Genomic DNA, 26940 nt, shown 5'->3' with positions numbered 1-26940 from the left:
CATCTGTACAGGGGTTCTAGGTTATTTCCATGTGTGGTACTTGGTTGGAGTATGAGTCTCTGGAAAGACCCCTGTGTTCAAATTTTCTGGTTCTGATGCTCTCCTTGTGGGGTTCCTGTCCTCTCCACATCTTACTATTTCCCACTTCTTACATAAGATTCCATGCACTCTGCCCAACAATTGGCTATAAGTCTCAGCGTCTGCTTTGTTAGTCTGCAGGGCAGAGCCTTTCAGAGGCCCTCTGTGGCAGGTTCCTAGCTTGTTTCCTGTTTTCTTCTTCTGATGTCCTTCCTCTTTGCCTTTCAGGATGGGGATTGAGCATTTTAGTCAGGGTCCTCTCTCTTGATTAGTTTCTTTAGCTGTACAGATTTTAGTAGGTTTATCCTATGTTATATGTCTATATGAATGAGTATATACTGTGTGTGTCTTTCTGCTTCTGGGACAGCTCACTCATTAATTCTTGTCTCCACCTAAAAATTGGTGTGTGTGCTGCTGTTAAATGTAAGTCAACACAAAATTCTGTCTTTTTCTGATGAGAGCTCTAGACTAGTTTCAGGGATTATCAGAATTAATAATAGTCAAGCCTTAGCTCAGGTAACTGCATTCCTTATTTATTAAGTGTTCTCTTCCTCCATCCACTTATACCACACACACACACACAAACACACATGCGCACGCACACACACACAAGAGACAGAGACACAGAGAGGATAGTCTCTAAATCATGATCCCCTTGCCTCCCTCTCCTAAGTTCTGAGATTGTAGGCATGGTCCTCTGCTTAATTCTGTACATCTTCAGGGTTACCCGAAAGAGGAGGTATGAAAGGTGTGAACAATTGCTGAACTAACTATTCCTCACTATTACATCCATCGGTCATTGGAAGTCCTGTGTGCAAAACATATTATTGAGCTGATTACACTTCATTCATAAGCATGATCGGTGCCATTAATAATAGTAAATATTTTTGTAACAATTTTGTGATTATGCAGCCAATGTCAAATACTTATTACACGGTAACAATAGATAATAAATAGTGGTGCCTGGGTTCCTGAAAAGACAGTGTATTTCTTAACTTGGCCTTTTGAAACTACAAATCAGACCAAAGTATTGCCCTTGCTACACAGGAACCAGGTAGATCTGCTAATCTGGATCCTTTAGTGGACACAGATATTAAAAAGGATGGGTGTCATAATAAAGAAGTGGAATGGGGAAAACTGGTGAGAAGGGCACCATGAAACAATACCAAAACCCACACATTCTCCAGTTTCTTCTGTAGGTGTGTGTGTGTGTGTGTGTGCAAATGATATTTTTTATTTGAATTTATTTTTTAAAATTTATTCACTTTACATTCTGATCAAAGCCCCATCCCTCATATCACCCTCCCTCTCTCTTCTCCTTCTCCTCTTCCTATAGTCCTCAGAAAGGGGGAGCCCTCCTCCCTTACCAGCTGACCCCGGCCTATCAAGTCTCATCAGGACTGGCTGCATCCTCTTCCTCTGTGGGAGAAGGAATCAAGGAGCAGTCAATAGAGCTTATGTCAGAGACAGCCCCTGCTGTCCTTACTAAGGAACTCACATGGAGACTGAGCTGCCTATTGGCAACATCTGAGCAGGGGGTCTAGTTTCTCCATGTATGGTCCTCGGTTGGTGCATCAGTCTTCACAGGCCCTCCTGGGCCCAGATTTGTTGGCTCTGCTGGTCTCCTTGTGGGGCTCATGTCCCCTCCTGATCCTTCTAACCCCCCACTCTTCTACAATACTCTCTATGCTCTGCCCAAAATTTGGTTTTGTGCAAATGAGTTCTGCTTAAACCCACTGACACAGGAGACAACTTCCTGAACAGAACACCAACAGCACAGGCTGTAAGATCAACAATCAATAAATGGGACCTCATGAAACTGAAAAGCTTCTGAAAGGCAAAGGACACTGTCACCAGAACAAAACGACAGCCTACAGACTGGGAAAGGATCTTCACCAACCCTTTACCTGACAGAGGGCTAATATTCAGAATATATAAAGAACTCAAGAATCTAAACATCAGCAAACTAAATAATCCAATTTAAAAATGGAATACAGAGCTAAGCAGAGAATTCTCAACAGAGGAATAGCGAATGGCAGAGAAACACTTAAAGAAATGCCCAACATCCTTAGTTATCAGGGAAATGCAAATCATAGCAACTCTGAGAGCCCATCTTACACCTAACAGAATGACTAATGTCAAAAACTCAAGTTGACAGCACATGCTGGCAGAGTTATAGAGAAAAGGGAACCCTCCTCCATTGCTGGTGGGAGGGCAAACTTGTACAACCACTTTGCAAGTCAATCTGGTACTTTCTCAGAAAATTGGGAGCGGCTCTACCTCAAGACCCAGATACACCTCTCCAGCTTCCAAGAGAGAGCTAAAACTGGAATGAGAATGCTCAGCTTCCTTCGCCCAGCTTCCAATGGGTGGAGCAGTCTGCTGCCAGCAGGACTCCACTCGCTGGAAATGAAACCTTAGGAGTAGGGAAGAGGCATGTCCCCAATAGTCAACTCATTGCTCTTCCCCTAATCTCGCATCAAATAAAGTAGAATATGTGCAAACTATAGCAGGAAAATAAGATATTTTATACAAAACCCCTTTTCTTGCATTCAGTTTATGTTATTCTTATGCATGTAAAATATGAAAACCCTTTCTCTGACCAAAACCTTTTGTGCATTTTTGTGAACATTATGCTTCAAATGCGTTTGTTTGCTTAGAATCTCAGGAAGCAAGGTGATGAAAATAAAGGCCACGTAATCGATTTCCCTGAGTTTTCAGCTTCTGGCTCTCAGCTGTGATAATGATGAGCTCTTGCTGAACTCTGTTTACCTGAGCAAACTTGAATGTCTAAGGTGCATTTTAAATAAGACATTCGTTGAGCTCTTATCCATTAAAACGTTCATTTCCTAAATTAATATTATCTGCACTCTGTGAATAAAACTGGATAAGAACTGCATTTGTACAAACTTGGGTGAGCGAGGCTGCTGTGGTCCAAAGCATCTTACCTAGCGAAGCTGTCACTGTAACTTACTGACTGGTTGATTCAATCACGCTTTTCCACGTTCATAGATGGCATATGAAATGTTAATAGGCGTATTGTGTTCTGGATTACCAGAGAAGTAGTTGCCATCACTGATTTTTATTGCTGGATCTTCTCATAAATTTTAACTGTGTTTATCAACTCCATTAATCTTGAATTACTCTTAGAGTGTTGTTTGTAGCCACCATCTGAGAATCTTCAAATTAACAGGGTCTGGGCAACAAAGTCAAGACTTCATGTTCATCGTTCTCTCATTTATCCACCTGAGCGTGACCTCCTCAAAGCCTCCTGTCGCATCTTAGGCCAGCAGCTCCTGCCTGGTGTTCACTTACTAAATGTTGGGAATCAAACCCCAAGCCTTGAGGATGGGCAGTAAGTGTGCCAGTATTGGGCTGTGCCTTCAATCCTTTTAAATTTAATTTGATAAAACTTTTTACATTTTGGGTCAGGGGCTTGCTAAAATTGCTCTAGCTAGTCTTGCTTTAAACATGCTATCCTTCTGCCTCATCTTTCATGGAAGCTTGGGTTTCTGATCTGTACATTTACAGTATAAGCATTTTCTTACCATTTCTGTTCCCTACTGAAGTTGAAGCAAGGACTCACTGAAACATACAGCCCAACATAAATGACATAAAACATGGCTTCTTTTTTTTTTTTTTCTTCAGAAGTATAAAGAGCAGTGTGAGAGACAGTGCCGGACACACCTTCAATGCAGAAAGAAAACACAGTATCATAGAAGCGTGGCTCGGGGGATATTTTATAAGGATTCAAAGTGTCCTACTTGAAGGAATGCAAACATTTGTTTCACCACACTTAATTATTCCTGCAGTTCTTCAGAATACAGTATTCTGGTAAATAGCTTCTTTTACTCCAGCCTTTTAAACAGCAAAGAGGGCTCAGCAGATGCACCAGAAAGTGAATTGTGCTAATGCGGTATTATTAGGTAGAAAAGGGGGGGCTTCCATCCCTTCTGTTAATATTTTTTTTAGCAACACTTGATCCCCAGGCTGCAAAGCTAATTGTCGGGGGGAGGCTTGTTATTAGTAAAAAGAACAAAACATATGTTCTGAGCCTGGAAGAAATGGTGGGAAAGAAGTAAGGTCATGAATTCTATTTGACTAAATTACTGCTGAACCAGATCGCAGATGCTGTGAGGGCCAGGTGGAAGTCAGCACACTGTCTTCTTTTTCCATCTGTACAGTCCTTGTCATTTAAAGCCTCACGCTTTAATATTGTTAAATATTATTACCTGAGGCATCTTGGCTTCTATGATATTTTTAGTATTTTAGCTCATGTTCCTGCTGCTAGGTGGGAAAATTTATGCATAGAAAGTCAACCCAAGTCTTCTGAAACTTGAAAGCCGGTCCAGAGAAACATCTCTTGGGGCTCCTTTCCAGGGCAGTGAGTAGCAGCCTGTCAGCCAGCCCCCATAGTTCCTACCCCAAGCCCTCTGCATCCAGTGGCAGTTGAAGGAGGCTGGACTGAGAGACTGAAGAGGAAACGAAGCTCATGGAACTGATAAGACAGACAGAGGTACATTCTTTGGCGTGCAGGCATTAAGGACTCTGCCCCTTTTAGCAGTGCTTAAAAGTATCATGTTGAATTTTTAAATCCTGCTATTAATATGCTCTCAGCAACTAAGCAGTTATGACCACCATAAGCATATGCCAAGCACTGAATTGGCATTTGGAGAGTAGCTATCCTGGAGACAGCCAGCTCACAGGAACGTCTGTTTTGTTTGAATGGAGACCAGGAATTATGACCTTAGCAAAGAAGAGAAAAAGGCCCAGTGGATACGTTCAAAGGTAATTACCCTAAGTGTAGTCAAGTTGAACCTTATGGCTTCATCACTCATCATTCCTGAGGGAATGACTCAACATGTAAAAAGAGCAAGGAGCACAAAACTGATCACAGCGGAGACGTTCAGAAGTAAGAAGATGAAAAAGTGGTTTTGGCCAATTAGTTAATCAGTCAAGATTGCCAGACATAAAAAGTAGAAAAGAGAAAGGTCAGCTGTTGAGACAGGATTGGGGACAGAGAATGGCAAAAGCCTATATGCTTTGTGAATTTTTTTTATCAAACTATATGTTACTATTTTAACAGGGCTTCTCAAATTTGTGACGTATGTTCAATGTACATTTTAAGTGTGTGTCTAAATCAAGGTGACTGTAATGAAGAATCTGCCATTGCTAGAGTCTTGACTCCTTGACAAGCTAAGAAGGATGAATCCCTAGCCAGGGAGTGAATAACCAAGCGTTGAGCTAGGACATGCCTGAGGTAGAATGAGGAGCTGCCAGGCGAGGACTTGGCACAGCAGAAGGCTGGCAGCTGCATTTCAGAAGCTTGTAAGTTAGGACTTGACACACACTGTCCCCTCAGCATCTCTTAGCTAAAGGAAATGCAGCTGTGGCTCTAAATCAGAAACTCACTTATTAGTTGCAAAGACGTCTCCTGTAGGAGGACCACCGCACGCATGTCCATAAACACATTTTTCTCAACGTTGCAAATGAGTTAATGCTTTGTCAAAGTGGGTCTATCTGTGTTATTCTCCCAATAGCTGTTAGCACTTTTTGTGCTTCATGGAAGCAGAGGAAATTCACCCTAATCTATGGCAGGAGGGGTGTGGGCTTACTAGAATTGTTTCAGTCAAACAATTCAGTCAAACAAATTGTGATTGCGTGGGATTTCTGGTTTCCATCACACTCCTTATGCACACCAAATTGTTCTTCACATGCAGCCTTCTCTGGGCTTTCCTTGACAGGCACACCTTTCTGAAGGCCAAGAACGGCAGCCCAGGTGCTCTGTGATTGCAGCTCAGGGAAAAGCAGAGCAGCACCGGCTGTACCAGGTTCCCAGAGTGAAGTATGTGTGGGCCTACCAGAATGAAGACAGACCGGACGGCAGCGCTTACGCCCGGGCCAGTGCTATTTCAGAAGTAAATCTAATGTGAATATTGAATAGGCCTGGAGTCAGACCCCAGCTTTGACATCCCTAGATTGGTAGGATCAGACAAGTTAACGAACTTTGCCGAACCTCATTTTCTCATTTGTCCAGTGGGAATAATACTTTCCTCGCAAGGCTGATCAGATTATTATCCGAGCTTACATGTATGAACACGAGAAGTCTAATGCTATCTGTGTGTATGTGTGTGTGTGATTCGAATATGACGCGTGGCCAGCATACAACAATGCCAACTGCACACACTCCAGTCCACGACTGTAATCCACACTTTAAAACCACTTAAGAGCAGGCATGGTGTATCAAGCTTCTCATCCCAGCCCTTGAGAGGTGGAGGCAGGCAGGAGGGTAAGGACCATCTTTAGCTACAATAGTGAGTTTAAGGCTAGCTGGGGCTGAGCGGGACCTTGTCTGTTTGTAATAGAGGTAATAATGATTTAAAATAGTTTTCTCATTCATCTTAAATCTAGCTCACAACAGTTATTTCTACCCCCCTGTTGTGAGTTGTTCATTAGATATGTCCTTTATGGAAAAACAAAAGCAGATCTTAGAAGAAGCAATATAAGCTATCAGATAATATTCTTATAACTCATCGTTCTGGACTAACTGAATTTCCACTTCTCAGAGATAAGGCACTGGCCTAGGAGGAGACAAGCAGTTGTTCATTAAGTGTTTGTCATTTGAGGGATATAAATCCAAAGTTTGACACTTTTGTCTTAGTCTTTAAGTGGAAACTCGAGGCAAAGATTCCTAGAAATAATGTTGGGGGCGGGGATGGGGAGGCACAATAGAAAGGCCTGGGGAAGTTCATTCTGCTGGTGAAGAGTCTGGAATAGCAGAGACATCTCTGCTGAGCATGGCCTTGAGACTGCACTAGGCTCAAGGGGAGAGCACCTGTCTTTGCTGGGAGAACGGTGAGTGCAGCCATGTCTCAGGAGTTGATGGCTAACGTGCCGCACTTGAAAAACAAGGTGAAAATGTGGAACATTTAAAGTGAGCAATAAAGGGGAAAATCCTTTGTACACCTCCAGGCAATGGTTACTTTGAAAAATCCAGCAAAAGACAGCTTCTGAGAACAGACACTGGTGTTGGCTAAAAAGTACCTCTTTGAATTGATCTCTTCAGAAGCCAGAGTCAACGTTGATGCTGCTTCCAAGAGAGCACTCAGCCTTGAAAACTAAAGGCAATCAAATAGTGAAAGAATAGGTAGCAATTAAGCAACAAATACAGAATGCAGTATGATGATAGGAGGAAATGGCCTATCAGACACAGTGTAACTTACAAGGGACCTTCCAAAGATTACATGGGAAAGCTGGCTTTTTGGTTCATGTGGCTCATACTGCAGAGTATGAAAGGCACTCTTTTTTATTTTTTATTAATCACAGGTTGTTTACTTTGTATCCCAGACATAGCCTCCTCCCTCATTCCCTCCCAATCCTACCCTCCCTCCCTCCCTCATCTCCTCCCTGACTCTTTCCAAGTCCATTGCTAGGGGAGGTCCTCCTCCTGCTTCCATATGATCCTAGCTTATCAGGTATCTTGAGAGGCAGGCACTCCTTAACTATGGTTCTGTAGCCATATAATTTTGATTAACTTTATACATGGATGTCACTATGCTAGAAGCTGTGAAGAATCATTCTAATTTGCATTTGTAGGTGGACTTTTATAAACTTTTGAATCACTGTATAATTGACAGATCAACATCAATAGTAGATGACACAGGATCTCATTGAACTATGATGACAGGATGACAAAGACTCCTTACACTCACAAGCAAGTTGTTTAATGTAGATTTTTATATTACAGAGCAAAGCAATCCATTCTGTAAAAACAAATATATGTGCTTTAATGAAATTCATAGCAATAACGACTATACTTAAGCAGTTTCTGTAATTATACACTTTTTTCTTTGTTAGTATCTTTAATTTATTAAGTTAACATAAAAAGTATTGGGTCAGTTCCTTCAAGGAAATATATAGAGAGTATGTGTGTGTCTTGTGTGCCAGTCTTTTTTCTTAGTTTTCTTCCCCTCCATGATCCTTTTCCTCACCAGCACCCCTCTCTTTCCCACTCTCCCTACCATCACCCTCCTACCCCCCTGGTCCCCTTGCTTCCCAGTAAGCACTCTGTTTTGTTTTTCTTTCACATGTAATTCTTTGCCTTCTATATCTGCTATGTCCCTTTCATTCCATTTCTTCCCTCTCCTACTCCTTTTTCTAGTTCCATGACCTACAAACATAGACACACAAACACACGCACATACACATTTATATATGTATGCACATATATAATCTAAAAGTTAGGTTCCATGTATAAGCATAAACATGAAATATTTGCCTTCTTGAGTCTGACTTATAAAATAGCTTAATATGATTTCCAGGTGCAATCATTATTCTGCAAAGGTCATGATTTCAATTTTATTTATGGTTACATAGTATTCCATTTGTTTTCTTTATCCATTCATCTCCTGGTGGATGGATATCTAGGTTTGTTTCATGCCCTTGCTCTTGTGAATATGGATATGTGAGTATCCCAATGATATGCTGACTCAGTGTCCTTTGGCTTTATACCTATGTTGGTATAGCTGGGTCATTTAGTTCTAATTTCAGTTTTTGAAGACTCTCCATCCTCATTTTCATAGTAGCTGCACAAGTCTATATTCCTATCAGCCATATGTAAAAGTTCCTGCCCCACTCCAATCTTTGCCAGCATTTGCTTTTATTTGTTTTCCTGACGGTAGTCAGCCTGATTTCCCTCGTGGCTAAGGCTGTAAAATATACTTAATGATATTTGCTAGTCATTCACATTTCTTCTTTTGATAAGGGTCTATTCACCTCATTAACCTATGTTTTTCTGATTGACTGATATAGAAGCTCAGTACTGAGCAGGATGCAGGCAGAGGGCCTGCCTCTGGATTTTAGGGATCTCCTGAATCCCTATCCCCTGCAAGAGAGGTGATGGCCTTTGAATGTCATGTATACCCCTGGCACTTCAGAGTTTTAGTGCTCTACAGCAGAGGACAGAGAGTTGGTGCCAGAATTTAATCCACCTGATGGCTCAGAGCTTTCAAACCCCAGAGTAATTCTCAGATGAGATCTGTCCCAAGTCACTTTTCTCTATGCACTGCCCAGCTGGAACCAGCCTTCGGCCACCTGTATCCTGCAGCATTCTACAGCTCCTCACTGAACCTTCCCCAATCCAGGTGCTACTTCAGACCAAAGCCAGGCTAGCCTGAGACTGTTTTCTGCTCACAGGCCCAAGAGGTAGCCAGTTTTTAGCAATATACTCTATTTCAAAGTAACGCAAGGCCACTGTTCTCTGAGTCATACGGTGTAATAAAAAGGAATTTTTCTCCACCATTGACCATATCCCACAACTAGGTTTAAAGCCCATGAAGACTGTGGGCTTGTCCTGAGGGTGGGACTGTTTCATCTGTGTTACCTTTCGGAACCAGCTTCCGAGTCCTCTTCTTGGTCAAGGAGCGGTGCCATGGCAGCTGTGTTCAGAAAGTCGCCTCTCATCTGTCATCTTACTAGGCCCTCTCCTCAAAATGGTAGAGAGTATGAAAACACATTCCTGCTTTAATTGGGTACAGAGAAAATAGACACTGTTGTGTTGAAGGAAACTGACCTTTTTAGAAACAGTTGCTTAGTTATGCGTCCCATAAGCAAGTGCACTTTTGAAAGCACCCACACTTGCTTTTCGTCGCTGTGATAGCATAACAGGCAGACGAACTTTGGGGAGAAAGGAGTTGTTTTGGCTCACGGCTCCATTCCATCCCAGCTGGAGGCAATGGTGGAGTCCATGGTAACAGGAGCATGCTCCTTCCGTTTCTCACCTTTGAGCAGACGAGGAAGCCGAGAACAAAACTGGGCACGGCCATGGCCTTCAAAGGCCTGCCCCTGTTTCCCTACAGAGGCATTGCCCTGGCAGCAAGGCCATACCTCTTAAAAGTTCGCTAATTATTACCACCAGTTGAGGACTAGGTGTTAAAGCCCGTTAGACTGTAGGACGACATTTCATACTCAAACCACAACACACCCCAAGAACATTTTCAGGAACTTAGGCAAGGTTTGTTTGCTGGAGATGTTTATCACAGAACTATTTTTAGCAAAGATAGACAAGCAATAATTTTAAAACTCATCAATCAGAAATTGGTTAAATGAATTATGGCACATAGGACAGAATATCATAACTCAATTAAGATCAGCTTTCAGAGAGAATTAAAACAACAAATATGGCTGAGATACACTAAGTAAAAGAAACAAGATCTAAAGCATGTGAAACTAGGTTCTAAACACATGTACGCTGGTAAATTGAAAACAGCCTGGAAAGACTTAACTGCTCTAAGTGTTCCTTTTGTAGCAGGCATAACATGGGTTACTTTTATTTTTCTTTCTTGTGTATTTGGGTGTTCTGTTTTTTGTTTTTTTTTTTTTTATGATGAATGCAGATTGTTCTTATGTGATAAGGAAACCAGTCATCTTTTTTTTTGAGAAAGACTAACAAGGTCAAGTTAGTAGAAGTTCAGTTGAGCCATTTAAGGGAGGGAGACTGCCCACCTGGGATAAGGTACAACACTATAAAGGAATCCATTTCCACCTCTGACAGAACTTAAGAAAGGGGTACACATCAGAAATTTTGGCAGAGAAAGTATTAGGCTCCACACAAAGGCAGGCATGTTTGAGTTGATGTGCTAAGTTAAACAGATGGTGCTTACATCATTGAATGGGGAGAGATTGCTTGAAAGTGATAGGTATCAGTCCCCTTGGGCTATGTTGTGATTTTCCCTCTCAGGATTGCTGTTTGAACACCCAGTCCAGAGTTGGTGGCACTGTTTGAGAAGGTTGTAGAACCTTCAGGAGGTTGAGCCTCCCTGAAGAATGGAGTTCTCCGGAGGTGAGTCTTGAGACTTTATTGATGGCTTGACTTCCTATTCACTGCTGCATTTCTGAGCATGACTGCAGCCTGACCGGTGCCTCCTGTTCCTGCCAACATGCCTTCCCTGCTGCTTAGTGAGGGCCACCTTGTCCCCATGGCCTCTCATGGCCTTTTCTTTGTATGTGGGAGAAGGGACTCTGTTGTTTCTTCTTATAAGGAAACCAGACCTATTAGGTTAAGCCCCTCATATCCATGTTTAAACCCTTGAGTCTTTAAATACGTTTGAATTAGGAATTTGGACCTAAATGTCTGGGGGAGAGGGTGGAAATGTCTGTAACATCTTCCAGGCTAAAATGATCAGACCATAGTTTGCCTCTGAAAAAAGAAAGGGACAACAGTTTAGGGAGATCATGTGGCCTTGATGTATATAAGCATTCTTAGAGCTACATTGCTTTGTTTTTAAAAAGGTTCATCCTACTCTTCCTTTTCTATGCTATATGTGTTTTGTTTTGTTTGTTTTTTGTTTGTTTGTTTTTTTAACTAGGAGGCTGCAAGAGAGTTTGGTGATCTGTTAGAAACATGTCCTCACCAGCTCTCTAGCTGTAAGGAATACCCCTGGAGAACGACTGTGTGGAAAAAAGAGGCAGCAAGAAGGGGAGCACACAGAGTCTCAGGGGGAGCTAGCTAGTGACAGATTGCAAACACACTGGGGTTTCGGTGGGTGCACTTTTACTGGAAGAATGGGCAGCAGGTACATTACAAAGTACTTCCCTCTACTCCTTTCAGTACACCAGCACCCCCAGATGGCACGCGAAGTCGCAGCCAACACAGACTCTCAGCTGCTCTCGCTGCCGTGGCTATTATAGATGATTTAACCACACACTCTCTGAACATTGCTAGAGCAACCTCCAGCTGGAGTTGGTTCATCAGTCATCAAAGCACCAGGGAGCAAGCTCTTCTCTCTCTCTCTCTCTCTCTCTCTCTCTCTCTCTCTCTCTCCAGGGCCAGTGGCTCTCCTCAGGACCAGCATCTTTTCCTGATTTATGTTTGCCCGGGACCTTCTTCCCTAGTCAGAAACATTTGTCTTCTCCCATCTATGTGATGTGTGGGATAACACAACATCTTAACGTCCCCGTGTTTCTTCTCAGCTAGGGAATGACTCTGAATGCAGGAGTAGAAGCTGCAGGAGTAGGAACCAGGTCTTTTCTCTTTAGATCATCAAGTGCTGCATGCTCACTGGTGCACACAGTGGGTCCAGATGTCGCTGTACCCCAGCTTGAGGAGACGTTGTCAATGAAAGCTATACTCATAAAGCAGAGCACCGATCGGGGCTGGGTATTTATAGAGCACTGGTCCTTTACTGTGGATTTTTTTTTAAACACAAAATGATCAATATTTGACTTCTATGAATCAGTGCGATAAGAAGCTTATGAACAGACTTAGACACTTCCGAAACACTGAGAATTAAAGTTATAACCTAAATTCCAAGGTTATAAGCCGACTAGCTAGTTTTCAATGTAATTGTAGTGAAAGCACTTTATTGTCTACTTTATTTTTAAAAGATTTTTGTAAACTCATTCACTTTATCTCAGTGGAAACCAAATGAAAAATGCTTTTAATCCTCTTCTTTCTCTCTGTCCAATACAGGGACACATCGAGAAGGTAGCCAGTTGTAAGTCAAGAACAGAAGCCCTCAGAAATTGATTTAGCCACTACCTTGACTTGGGACTCCAGAACAGGAGAAATGGTCTACCGTTTAATCCATCTCACCTCTGGTATTGGTTTGGCATCTATAGAAGCTAAGTAGTGAACACTGTTAGAGGAAGTTTAAAAAATTCACACTCACCACATATAACACATACACACACATACACATCACACACACACAGACACACACAAACAACACACATGTAAATCTACTGCAATTTTACTTCTATAACAATCAGCATAAATTTCTTGATTAATTAAATAACCTTTATTTTGTTTGCTAATTATAAAAAGGAAATAGTGTCATGAAGTCAGTGGACAAACTAAGAGCATCAATATGGAATGTCACTCACAAGTAAAGTTATCTTGGTTTGGTATAAATATAACTGTCCATGGTTTCCAAAGACTTGTCTAGGCTTGGCCACTGTGATAATTATAAGTCTGATGGCAAGTCAGTTCTGAAAGTTGCTCTGCTTGTCTAAGAAACTATTGTGACTTTTCCTTATAGAATTTAACACTTAAAAATAACGCAATATTTCTGGTAACAGATGTATTTGTTTTCTGAATTTTCTATTGATTGCCAATTAGATTTCTTAAGCTTTTTAACTGATGTGAGGAATAATGGTATATTAATTTTTATTTGTTTCCTGGTTTTGTTTGCTAACTTTAATTTATATAAACATGTTTTTGTAATTATATGTTTTTATAATTTATTCACTTTATATCCCGATTGTAGCCTCCTCCCTTGTTTTCCTTCTGATCCTATACTCTATCCCTCTTCCCATGTATCCCCCTCCCCTAGTCCTCAGAAAGGGGTAGACCTTCTTCCCTACCTTCTGATCCGAGCCTAGCAAGTCTCATCAGGACAGACTGCATCCACTTCTTTTGTGGCCTGGCAAGGCAGCCTCACTAGGGGGAAGTGATCAAAGAGAGGGCAATTGGAGCAGACAGCCCCTGCTCCCCTTACTAGGAAACAGCACATGGAGACAGAGCTGCTTATTGGCTACATCTGAGGTCTAAGTTTTCTCCATGCACCATCCTTGATTGGTGCATCAGTCTCTGCAGCTCCCTCACCCACCCACTGGGGCCCCTATTTGCTGCCTTTGTTGATCACCTTTGTTGATCGCTCTTGTCCCCTCTGGGTCCTTATATTCCCCGACTCTTCCCTAAGACTTCCTTAGCTTTGCCTAAAGCTTGGTTGTGAGTCTCAGTATCTGCTTCATTCCCTTGCTGGGTAGAGCCTTTCAGAGGACATCTATGGTAGGCTCCTGTCCTTTTCCTTCTCTTCAACCACTTCCAGTGTCCATTCTGTTTCCCCTTCTGAATAAGAATTAAGGATTCTCCCTAGGGTTCTCCTTGTTACTTAGCTTCTTTTGGTCTGTGGACTGTGGTATGGTTATCATGTATAAGTGAGTATATACCATCTCAGTCTTTTTGGTTTGGGTTACCTCACTCAGGATGATTCTTTTCTAGTTCCATCATTTTGCCTGCAAATTTCATGGTCTCTTTCTTTCTTTCTTTCTTTCTTTCTTTCTTTCTTTCTTTCTTTCTTTCTTTCTTTTTTGTAATGACTCAATGGTAGTCCATTATGTAAATGTACCATAATTTCTTTATCCATTCTTCAGTTGAGGGACATTTAGGTTGTTTCCAGATTCTGGAAATAAAGCTGCCATGAATGTGGTTGAGAAAATGTCTTTATTGTATTGTGAGGCATCTTTTGGGCACATGCCCATGAGTGGTATATTTGAGTCTTGAGGTAGCACTATGCCCAATTTTCTGAGAAAGTGCCAAATTGACTTACAAAGTGGTTGTACTAGTTTGCTCTCCCACCAGCAATGGAGGTGTGTTCACCTTTCTCCACATCCTCTCCAGCATGTGTTGTTACTTGAGGTTTTGATCTTAGCCATTCTAACGTTGTGTAAAATGGAATCTCAAAGTCATTGGGGTTTTCATTTCCTTGATGATTAAAAATGTTGAGCATTTCTTTAAGTGTTTCTTCTCCATTTGATATTCCTTTAAGAATTATTTGCTTAGCTCTGTACCCCATTTTTAATTGGATTATTTGGTTTGTTGGTGTTTAATTTCTTGAGTTGTTTATATATTTTGAATATTAGCCCCTCTGTTGGATGTAGCATTGGTAAAGACCTTTTCCAACTCTGTAGGCTGTCATTTTGTTCTGATGACAGTGTTTTTGCTTTACAGAAGCTTTGCAGTTTTGTGAGATCCAATTTATTGTTGATCTTAGAGCCTGAGCCTGTTGGTGTTCTGTTGAGGAAATTGTCTCCTGTGCCAATGATTTCAAGGCTCTTCCTCACTTTTTTCTTCTAGTAAAGTTAGTGATTCTGTTTTTATGTTGAGGTCTTTGATCCACTTGGATTTTAGTTTTGTACCAGGACACAGAAGATGACAATGCAGCCACTCCTGATGTGATCTGATAGACTAAGATCTGAAGGAAGGAGAAGAGGACATCCCCTATCAGTGGACTTGGGGAGGGGCATGCGTGAAGAAGGGGGAGGGAGGGTGGGATCGGGAGGGGAGGAGGGAGGGGCTTATGGGGGGATACAAAGTGAATAAAGTGTAATTAATAAAAAAAGTTTTAAAAGATATTTCAAAGAAAAAAAAACATGGATCTACTTGCATTTTTTTAAATGTAGACATCCAATTAGACCAGCACCATTTGTTGAGGATACCATCTTTTTTCCATTGTATGGTTTTGGCTCCTTTGTCAAAAATCAATTGTCCATAGATGTGTGGTTTTATTTCCGGGTCTTCAATTCAATTTCATTTATCCAAGAGTTTGTTTTTATGCCAATACCACACAATTTTTATTACTGTTGCTCTACAGTACTACTTGAGATCAGGGATGGAGATAACTCCAGAAGATTTTCTGCTGTACAGGATTATTTTAGCTATTTTGGTTTCTTTTGTTTTTCCATATGAATATAAGAATTATTCTTTCAAGGTCTGTAAAGAATTGTGTTGACATTTTGATAGGAACTGCATTGAATCTGTAGATTGCTTTTTGTAGGAAAGCCATTTTTACTACGTTAACCCTACCAATCCATGAGCATAGGAGATCTTTCCATCTTCTCATAGCTTATTCGATTTCTTTCTTCAGAGACTTGAAGTTTTATTCATACAAGTCTTTTACTTGCTTGGTTAGAGTTACACCAAAATACTTTATGTTTTTTTGTGGCTACTATAAAGGGTGTAGTTTTCCTAATTTTTTTTTTCTCAGCCCATTTGTGTTTTGCATCCAGGAGGGCTACTGATTTTTTTAATTAATTTTTTATCCAGCCACTTTGCTGAAGCTGTTTATCAGCTGTAGGAATTTTTTTCTAGAATTTTTTTGTGGTCAAAATCCTTTCAAATTTTTATTGCCTTGCTCTCCTTTAGTTGTCTTATTGCTCTAGCTAGGACTTCAAGTACTATGTTGAAGAGATATGGAGAGAGTGGGCAGCCTTGCCTTCTCCCTGAATTTAGTGGGATTGATTTAAGTTTCTCTTTGTTTAGTTTGATGTTGGCTATAGGCTTGCTGTATATTGTCTTTACTACGCTTAGGTATGTTCCTTGTACCACTGATATCTCCAAGACTTTTAACATGAATGGGTGTTAGAATTTGTCAAATGCTTTTTGGACATCGAAGGAGATGATTGTGTGATTTTTCTTTCAGTTTGTTGATACGGTGGATTCCATTGATGGATTTCAGTATTTGAACCACCTCTGCATACCTGAGATGAAGCCTACTTGGTCATGGTTGATGATACAGTTTATGTGTTTTTTTATTCAGTTTGGGAATATTTTCTTGAGTATTTTTGCATCAATGTTCATAAGGGAAATCGTTTTGAAATTGTCTTTGTTGTGTCTTTGTTTGGTTTAGGTATCAAAGTGGCTGTGGCCACATAAAATGAGTCAAGTAATGTTCCTTCTGTTTCTATTTTGTGGAATAGTTTAAAGAGTATTGGTACTAGCTCTTCTTTGAAGGTCTGGTAGAATTCTGCAATGAAACTGTCTGGCCATAGGCTTCCTTTTTGGATGGGAGACTTACTTGATGACTACTTCTATTTTCTTAGGGGTTATAGGACTTTTTAATTTATTTGCCTGATCTTGATTCAGTTTTGGTAAGTGGAATCTAACAAGAAAATTGTCCATTTTGTTTAGATTTTCAAATGTTTATCATATAGGCTTTTGATGTAAGAACTAATGATTGTTTGGATTTCCTCAGTGTCTATCCTGATGTCGCCCTTTATATGTCTGATTTTGTTATTAGAATAGTATTGAAAGGGTTAGGCTAACTTTGTAACCTATATGTCTTCTAAAGCCTATAGTTTTGAGTTTTAGGTCCAGGTTAAGCTAAAGCCTCTTAGTACCTTTCCAGAGAGTGAAGGAATGTGACCCTATCTGTGAGGACAGATATAAAAAAAGGGCAAGCAAGCAATGACCCTCACTCAGCAAAAGAACGACCAGACCCTTGTCCTTGAGATAGCGTTTCTTAGCAACAAACCTAGACTTCTTCTGAGTAGCTTTTGACCTCCAGCCAAGAGCCCGCAGCCCTAATCTTCAAGGATGAGCTAACCACCCCCACCTTCAATTGCAGCTGCATCCACACTTGGCAGGACTGGCCAAGCTTGAACACCTAAAACTAACCAATTATCTTACTTTATAGCTTCCTCATCCAATCCTAAATTGCCAAAACTAGAACTTCAAATCTCCCGCAATTTTTCTTTTAAAAACCTAAAGGCCTTTGTCTCCCGGTGCCACTCTTTGCTGACGAGCAGGGGTGACCCCATTGTACAATGGTTAATAAACCTCTTGCTTTTGCAACGAGTCTTGGTCTGGGGGAGTTTCTGGGAAGGGCGCGATTGAACTCCTGAGCTGTGAGACCCCAGGTCTTACAGTATCTCTCTTCTTTTTGGTTAGTTTGGCTAAGGGTTTGTCTATCTTGTTGATTTTCTCAAAGAACCAGCTCTTGGTTTTATTGATTCTTTAAATTGTTCTCTTTGTTTCCAATTTACTGATTTCAGCCTAGAGTTTGATTATTTCCAGCTCTCCACTCCTTTTGAGTGCTTTTGTTTTTTCCTAGTGCAGTTAAGTTGCTTGTATTAGAGGTCTCCAATTTCTTTATGAAGCCACTCAGTGTTATAAACTTTCCTCTTAGCTTTCATCGTGTCCCCAATGTTTGGGTATATCCTGCCTTCATTTTCTTTAAATTCTAAGAAGTCTTAAATTTCTTTCTTTATTTCTTCCCTGACCCAGCTATTGTTGAATAGAGTTGATCAGTTTCTATGAGTGTGTAGGCTTTTTTTTTTTTTTTTTTTTTTTTTCTATTTCTGTTGTTGTTGAGGTCCAGCTTTAGGCCATGGTGATCTGATAGGATACAAGGGATTATTTCAATCTTCTTGTATCTGTTAAGGCTTGCTTTATGCCTGACTATATGGTCTGTTCTGGAGAAGGTTCCATGAGTTGCTGAGAAGTGATATTCTTTTGTGTTTGGGTGAAAAGTTCTGTAGATGTCTGTTAGGTGCATTTGATTCATGACCTCTGTTAGTGTTATTGTTTCTGTTTAGTTTCTGTTTCACTGAGCTGTTCTTTGGTGAGAGTGGGGTGTTGAAATCTCCCATTATTAATGTGTGGGGATCGATATGTGGTTTAAGCTTTATTAATGTTTATTTTACAAATATGGGTGGCCTTGTATTGGGGGCATAGTTTTTCAAAATTGAGATATCATCTTGGTGGAATTTTCTTTTGATGAGTGTGAAATGTTCTTCCTCAACTCTTCTGATTAATTTTGGTTGAAAGTTTATTTTATTAGATATTAGGATGGCTACTCCAGCTTGTTTATTGGGTCCATTTGCTTGGAAAACCTTCCACTCCTTTACTTTCAGGTAATGTCTATCTTTGTGGCTGAGGTGTGTTTCTTATATGCAGCAGAATGATGGGTCCTGTTTATACATCCATTTTGTAAGTCTGTATCTTTTTATTGGAAAATTGAGTCCATTGATGTTAAGAGATATTAATGAGCAGTGACTTTTAGTTCTTTTTATTTTGTTGTTGGTTATGATAGTGTTTTTGTGTGTTATTTATATCCAGTGTTTTCTCGGGTATAGTTGACCTCGTTGGGTTGAAGTTTTTCTTCTAGTATCTTCTATAGGGCTGGGTTGGTACAGTGATATTGTTTAAATTGGGGTTTGTTATGGAATATCTTGTTTTCTCCATCAATGGTGATTGAAAATTTTGCTGGGTAGTAGTCTGGGCTTCTTAGTGTCAGCCTGACATCTGCCCAGGCTCTTCTGACTTTCTTAGTCTTTGTTGAGAAGTGAGGTTTGTTTCTGATAAGTTCACCTTTGTATGTTACTTGGCCTTTTACCCTTGCCACTTTTAATATTTTCTCCTTTGTTCTGTGGATTTATTTGTTTTGATTATAATGTGGTGGGAGGAATTTCTTTTGTGTTCTAATCTATTTGGTGTTTGGCAAGTGTCTCCTTCTTTAAGTTGGGAATTTTTTTTTCTATGATTTTGTTGAAAATATGTTCTGGTCCTTGGAGCAGGTAATCTTCTCTTTCTTCTTTTCCTATTATTCTTAGGTTTTGTCTTTTCATCATGTCCTTGATTTCTTAGATATTTTGTGTTAGATTTTTTGGACTTAACTTTTTCTTTGACAGATGTATCAATTTCTTCCATTATGTCCTCTACACCTGATATTCTTTCTTCTGTGTATGTATTCTATTGGTAATGCTTAACCCCTGTAGTTCCTGTTTTATTCCCTAAGTTCTTCCTCTCCAGGATTTCTTCAGTTTGTGCTTTCTTTAATATTTTCATTTCCAACTTCAGATCTTGAAGAGTTTTGTTGCTTTTCTTTACCTGTTTTTTTTTTTTGCCTTTCATTAAATGATTTGTTCCATCCCTTCACCTGCTTACATTTTCCTGTATTTCTTTCAGTGATATATTTATTTTCTCTCTAAAGGCCTCAATCTGTTTGACTGTATCTTCCTGTATTTCTTATATTTATGGTTGTAAGCCAAGCCTTTAACAGCTGAGCCATCTTTCCAACCCCTTCCTGTATTTCTTTATAGACTTTATTCATTTCCTCTATTATCGTCCCCATAAGCATAGATGTAAGGTCATTTTCTTCTGTTTCAGTTGTGTTAAGAGTATCCAGGGCTGCTTGCCTTGGTATAACAGGGTTCTGAGGATGCCATTTCATCCTGACTTTTGTTGGTTGTCTTTTTCACACTGTCCTTTAGGCATCTGGTTGTCTCCAGCTTTGGCTGTTAGGTCTTATTGCCTACTGGAGTTCTTGGGGATGTGGGAAGAGCTCTAGCAGAAAGCTGTAGGTTCCTACAGGAGCCATTCTCAGATTGGTGGGATTAATCTCAGACTGGTGGGTAGGTCTCGTGGACTCGCCCGAGGCGGGTAGATCTCAGATGCACGATCCTGGGGACCAAGTGGATGCCTCAGGAGCTCGGAGATCCTCCTTTCACCAAGGGCAGTCCTAGAGTCAGCTGCCCTACCACTGGCTGTCTTGCCCTGAGCTGAGTAAGCCCATGCACTGTGCTTGCTCTGCACAGCCATTTTAGAGAACCTGTGAGCTCAGAGGTCCCGCTGTGCTCCTTAGGGAGCAGGGTCTGTGGTTGTTACCATGGGTCCCAAGAATCATTAGGCCAGAGGTTGGAGCCCTGTGCCCCAGAGAGTGAAAGTGGGCACCTGAAATTAGGGCCAGAAGGTATCTAGTGAACGGTGTTAGTGGGCTCCCGTTTTTGGAGCAGGGCGCCACTGGTACCGGAAGGTGTCCACAGAATGGTGAGAGTGAGTGCTCGAGTTTTAAGTCTCACCCTGGGTACCAGGAAGTATCCACTCCACTAATGGTGAGAGTGGGTGCCTGGGGTTGGAGCCACAAGCCACTGGTACCTGGAAGGTATCCACAGAAGGTGGGTCTGGGTAGGTGGCACATGGCTGTGCCATGTCGGAGCCCTGAAACTTTTCCGGGGATTAGTCAGGTGACCTGAAGTTGGACCCTCGTGTTTCCTGGAGGCTCTCCCCTCAGCTGAGAAACTCAGACGTCAGGGTGATGGTGTCTACAGCACGGCCTGTCGGTCGCTCTACTCTCAGTGCTGAGCTGCTGTTCGGTGACTTACTTGTGCGGGGAATATTGACAGGTTTTTATTCTCATTCAGAGCACTCTACCCCAAAGAACAATATAACATCATCAGCTCTTTAGATTTCTTAGGAGGCTCTCCATTGTTTTGCTGCTGGATGCATTTTGCATTTTCTATTGTTTCATGCAACTCTCAGATCAGTGGTGACACGCATCCAAATTTTTTTCTGATTTTTTTTTTAAGACACAAAAAATAACCGGCAATATGTTTATTTGTTGCGTTTAATGTTTCAGATAAACTTTCACCATATGGAGAAACTATCAAGATTCAGTGATTAATTTTTTCTTCTAAATTTTTATGATTGTATTTTTCTCTTTTAACAACTATGCAGGTTTCTTCTTCTTCTTCTTCTTCTTCTTCTTCTTCTTCTTCTTCTTCTTCTTCTTCTTCTTCCTCTTCTTCTTCTTCTTCTTGTGAAAAACATAACTGAAAATGTTTTCTTCTCTTTCAACTTTGTTACTGACTAATCTTGGTACCCCTATGGAGCTGGAACGGCAGTTTAGAATGTACCACACTCTCACACAGGTTCACCCTGCTGTTAAGCGAATGGATGCCTTTAAAGCATTTCATAATGTAGTGTGCTACCTGAAAGCAGCAGTTACTCCCTATTCCATTCTGTTATCATATATTACTCGAGGGTGATTGTTTATTGAATCTTGTAAAAATTATAGAATTCTTTTTCAACCTTATAAAATCATTACATAGGTGTTCTGACTCCAGCTTTATAAGACTATTCATTAACTTCATGAAAATTGACAGCTTTTGTAATATCCACTTTTTACAGTCAGACATATGGCAGTCTTATGTGCATTGAAATTTTTGGTCCATCAGTAAAATTATAGAGTTTTTATATAAGAAACTCACATTTTAAAATTAAATATTTCTGTTTGGTGATGTTTTTTCTTCCAATGAATTTTCTGAATGTCTAATTTTAATAAAAAGAAAATCTATTAATGTTCTAAAGTTTACTTATTTACTGATTCATTTAAATGCTCATTTTTTATTACTGGGTTCTTAATTATTTGATTGGCGAATGCTTCCTAAGAATAAAATTGCATAATGTTTATACAAGGAATATATATGTATATATATATATATATATACATATATATATACATATATATGTATATATCAGCTTTGATATTCTGGTACCTACTGTGAATGCCTTCTCAATTACAAAGTAAGTTTTATTATACTGATATTTCTCTCATTCTATGATTCTATGCTTAGCAAGTATTTTTGATAAAATTCAATGCTACCTACAAGGGCCTCTTTCAATTTCTTTTAATTTTTCAGGCTTTTCTAATTGTAACACAAAAGACAAGTGTCTAAGTTTCCTCAGCATTGGTATTTCTAGTTCTTTGGTCATTAAGTAAGATATATATATATAATAAAGCTATTTTCTTATGTCTAGATTCTTAATCCAGCGTTTATTGTTCTTAAAGTTTTGTTAAATGCAATATGACTCCATCAGTGGAAAAATCAAGCCTACAAGGAAATCTTCACAAAGACCACTGAAGTCCCTCAATTTAATCCTGTCAGCACACACTGTGTGCCTTTCTTCCCAGCCCTCCTTACCCATGCCAAACAACTGAGTGAATATTTAAGTGGGGACAGAGCTCTCCCAAAACAAGGATTGGGGCTGTGTGCCATTGGTAGAGTCCTCTCCCAGCACTCGTAAACTCCCAAGAGCCCTCTCAGTGGAACATAAACCTGGTGTTGCACACCTGTAGCCAGCACTCAAGAGCTAGAAGCAGCAAGGTCAGAAGTTGAAAGTCATCATCAGGAAGCAGTGACTCTGAGGCTAACAACATGTTTTACACGAAGCTTTATCTCAGAGAGTTTTAATAACTATTTTGAGACATTTGTCTTTCAAATATGGCTGTCCCTTTGTGTTTCAGTTGCTGGATGACTGCACTGCTCGTCTGAAGATGTCCCAACCAGCCAAAACCTTTTATACCTCAAATGTGGAGCTCATTCAGTCATGGGACGACATAGAAAGGGATATGACTGCGTGTCTGCAGGACATGGCTTTATAACCTCCAAAGGTACCTGTGACACCTCCTCTTTTATCAAGGTCCTGAAGAGTGAAAGCATTCAGTCTTCCCTGCAGTCTTTACCTGCTCAACTCTGAACACTGTAGGATGAATTTTAGTAATTACACTCCTCGTGGTGGGCTTGCCCATCTTATGAAGGTGAAGTTTATATCTGTGTGTTCGAGAAAAATCATTGTTAACACTGTTTACCCTGAGGAACTCAGCCAAATCTCAGTGAGTCTTGGGCTGTACCCAGGCCAATTTACAGAAACAATGAGGCTGTTTGAAGGCATTTCCTTAGTGATGGATCTCGAGGAAAAGTGAGGTTCCTGTTGATTTCTTACTATTCAAATTATTCAAAATGATGCTTTTTTTAATGGCATTTCTCAGCTTGCAGATTTTCTTTCTGTTGCAAAAGTGAGCACATGCTAGTTCTAATACATTCTATTTACCAGTCATTTCCTTCGATAAACGACAGAAATTGAAAGAGCATATGTTTACAAAATGAACTCTAGTCTTTCATCCTGAAGAATTTAAAGCCCTTTCTGTGGGAAGAAAGATACTAACAAATCATAATCTTCAAGAAATTTTGAAAGTCATTATTTTTACATTAAGGAAATGAAAAGATTAAGAAGAAAATCACCTGATATCCCTATAATAAAAATACTGGAGTTTTTTTTTTCTTTTAGACATGCACCATAAAATTATTACTATGCTATGAGTAAGGTAGGTAAATGGAAGGGATTTAAGAAAGTTGGAAATGTACCCTCCTATTTGTCACAGAAGAGACAGAAGTATAGAATTGCTTGTGGAGAACTGAGGAGACACAGATTATTGTTGTGTGTAGTACTGTTCAGAGGGATGATGCAAAGCCTTCCTCAGCTCTGTCCTACCTTGTGGAAAGGCCCCAGTCTATGCATTCTTGTGTTCTGTTATCTCTGCCCCCAGCACTGCTTGGAAACTCGGCTCAGTATGTGCTCCCTTAAGATGTATTCAACAATGGTAAGGCTGTTATCACCTGTACATGTTAGTTAACAGCTTTCTGTGTTTTCAAAGGACACATTCTATAAGAGAAAAGAGAGATATACCCAAGACTTCCTTTCCGAGAGCCTTCAATTTATTTGAGAATATAAACACACTAGTTACTTTTCTTATTGCTGTGGCCAAATACCTGGCAGTGCAGCCTTTCATGGGAGAGAATGCCCGGAAACAAGAGGCAATTGCTGGTCACGGGTCACATTGCAGCTACGGTCAGAAAAGAGGGAGTAACAACACTGATGCTCAGCCTGCTTTCTCTTTCATTCAATCCAGACCCCCAGCCGGAAGGATGGTGACTCCCACATTTGGCAGGTCTTCCCATCTCACTTAACTGAGTCTAGAAACTCTAGCAAAGACAGGCCCCGAGGGGAGGCGGTTCTAGATCCTGTCAGATGGCTGTCAGTCTTAACTATCACAATGAACACACTTCAAACGATGGCAGTCAGTGGAGAAGTGAGCAAGGGGGCTCTGCGGCAGGAAACCATGGTAAAGTCCCCCCATTACACGCACTGCTCAGGCTTTCATAGTCTCATCATGAACCTTCTTGCCCTATCGTGTGCACTGAGACTGGCTGATAAATAAAGCCAAATCTGCTTTGGGAAAGCTAACCCAAAGGGTATCCAAACCACAAAGGAAAATCCAGGCTGCCTTCCCAGGAACAAGCTTGTTCCCAAAATACAAAAATCTGTAAGGGGGATTGAGAAAATTGGAGATCACATATTGCTCTTTGCTAACAATGTCTACAAGTCTATGTGGACAGGCATTCAGTTTTGAGTCTGCAGTTTTGTAAATGCAGCATTTCTGTGAAGCCAAAGCTGCCCCTGTCCTGTGGAAGTGGCTGCCCATAGCACCTTCATGGTAAAGGGTTTGTGGTTTTTCCTAGCTGCTTAAACCCTATTCATTGCATCGTGTCTATTCTAGGAAATACGATTGGTCGCAGATTCAAGTTCAGTTATTCCTAGAAACTGATTTTTTTATGTCATTTTGTTGTTTCCATGAAATAAAATAAAAATAACCACCTAATAGAAATACACATTTTTCAAATACTTTAAAAAGAAAGAGAAATTATTTTGCATGTGTTTATTCATTATGAGGTTTAACTAATTAATCAGTCCACACATGATTTCTCTATCACTTACTAGCTAAAGTACGTATAAGAAAATAAGGTATTCTTAAGAGTATCAAAACATGGCAGTGACTTATTTCATATACAATAATGTAAAAGTCATTTAACAGGCAGATGTCAGTCATAAACTATGTTGATTTTTTTTGAAAATGAATTTCATTTGGCAAAACAAACTAGATGCTTTCAGAATGGAATCTTTGGCTCGCATGCCCGACACAAGTAGAAATGTTTTCTGTCCTCTGCAATAATGCCTGAATGCTGTCCTAAATGCTTTGATTTTCGCTATCTGTGGGCTTGGTCTTCTTAGAGCACTCCTATGTTAGCCTTTTATTCAGGTGTTATAGTACCTGGAAGGAGGCCCTGTGAGTGTCTCTGATTGCATAAGCATGCAAAGAGTAGCAGCCTATACCTGACTGTGTGAGCAGAGTAAATGTGTGATGAGAGCGTAGGGTGAGAGCCAAGGATTTCTGGGTGAGCTTCAACGCCCTCATCACCCTGCACTTTAATTATGTTCTATAGATACATTGACACGTCTCTGAATATATATATGTGTGTATATACGTGCATATATATGCAATACATGTGTGCTTTTCTTTTAACAGAAAAAAAAGCAAGTGATGGAAGTCAAAGCGAATTATGCCGGAGTCCGAAGGCAGCATGGTCCTGAAGCAGCAGACACTGTGGTGTCACCGTCCATGAAGCTGCTGTCTCTCCTGCAGCTACACAACTGACTCCAGTCAGAACCTCCTATCTTGTGCTGTATTTTACATATATCGCTATGTGTACATTCTCATAGAGTCATATAATATCATATTGTATGACATGATAAGTCTTTTTTGTTTGTTTGTTTGTTTGTGTGTTCAGGACAGGGTTTCTCTGTGTAGCCTTGGCTGTCCTGGACTCACTTTGTAGACCATACTTACGGAGATCTGCCTGCCTCTGCTTCCCTGAGTGCTGGGACTACAGGTGTGCGCCCCGTGCCCAGCTAGACATGATAATTCTTTATCCCATTCAAGTTGTACACAGTCTCTCTTGTCCCATCTAGCACTGAGATTTGAGCCTGGTAGTTAACATGTGGTCGCCCGCTGAGCCCCTGAGCTATGCCTCCAGCTCGCTCCAACAGTCTCTTTTAAAGGCTATTAGTTTCTACATTTTATGTGAAGTAGCATTGGATGCCCAAGCCTGTTCCTGAAAAGGCAGCAAAACAAGACAAATAATGCAAGTTAGACGATCGTCTTAGATGAACTTTCTCTGAGAAAAATAAAAGCACAAGCTACTAGTCATTGAAAGGTAACTTAAGGGATCAAGGAACATATACATACGTGTGTGTTTGTGTACATATGTGTATGCAGATAAAGAGGATATTGATAATATAATGACTCTTTAACCACCAACCCTAAATTTGACTGCAAGTGGCGTTTTCTGGATCAACCACTCTAAGTTTTGACTTCTGTTAAAATCTCTCACAGACCCAATAAAACTGGAGTGACTGGTGGCTTCTTAATACCACAGAAATCTGTCTCCTTTTTTTTTTTCTCCAAATTCTCTTTAGTCTCGAAAGCATCTCTTGGGGCACAGTTAGATGTCACTCATGAGAATGAAGATGGGTAATTGTAGCACATGATTGGTAATGAGAAATCGTAGACTATTTCCTCAACAGAATAATAGAAGGAAGATATAAATGCAGCATTTCAAAGAAAAGTCACCTAAGAAAGTGCTGTGTGGGGTGTGTGTCTTAAATTTCTTAATGTCACCTTTATAGGACAAGAGGAATTTGCCTACTAATTTGCCCCTGGGAAGAAGAAAGAACATTTAAGGAAACAGATGGCAAGCTGGGTGCCAGGCCTGAGTTTGGCTCTCTTGCTGGTGGGATGCTTTAGGGAACCGTCCCTCCTCCCTACACCACTCAACAGTTTTGCCTGTATGTAAATCACAGCCTGGTTAGGTTTGTGCACAACAGCCAGGCTTCACCTCCGT

The 26940-nt window shown here is 40.5% G+C and overlaps 1 protein-coding gene across 1 annotated transcript in view; it reads left to right on the top strand.

Annotated features, from left to right (window-relative positions):
- Dcdc1 (doublecortin domain containing 1) overlaps nt 1-25694 on the top strand; it is a 372774-nt gene extending 347080 nt beyond the window's left edge. The window contains 7 exon segments of the mRNA XM_060371563.1: nt 4459-4545; nt 4548-4594; nt 5823-5996; nt 22665-22770; nt 22773-22811; nt 23600-23607; nt 25575-25694. Coding sequence (XP_060227546.1) covers nt 4459-4545; nt 4548-4594; nt 5823-5996; nt 22665-22770; nt 22773-22811; nt 23600-23607; nt 25575-25694 — 581 coding nt within the window.
- Nucleotides 25695-26940: the final 1246 nt, after the last annotated feature.

Source organism: Meriones unguiculatus, chromosome 18 (genome assembly GCF_030254825.1).
Source record: "Meriones unguiculatus strain TT.TT164.6M chromosome 18, Bangor_MerUng_6.1, whole genome shotgun sequence".
Classification (NCBI taxonomy): domain Eukaryota; kingdom Metazoa; phylum Chordata; class Mammalia; order Rodentia; family Muridae; genus Meriones; species Meriones unguiculatus.
This window is presented reverse-complemented; position numbering and strand designations above follow the sequence as displayed.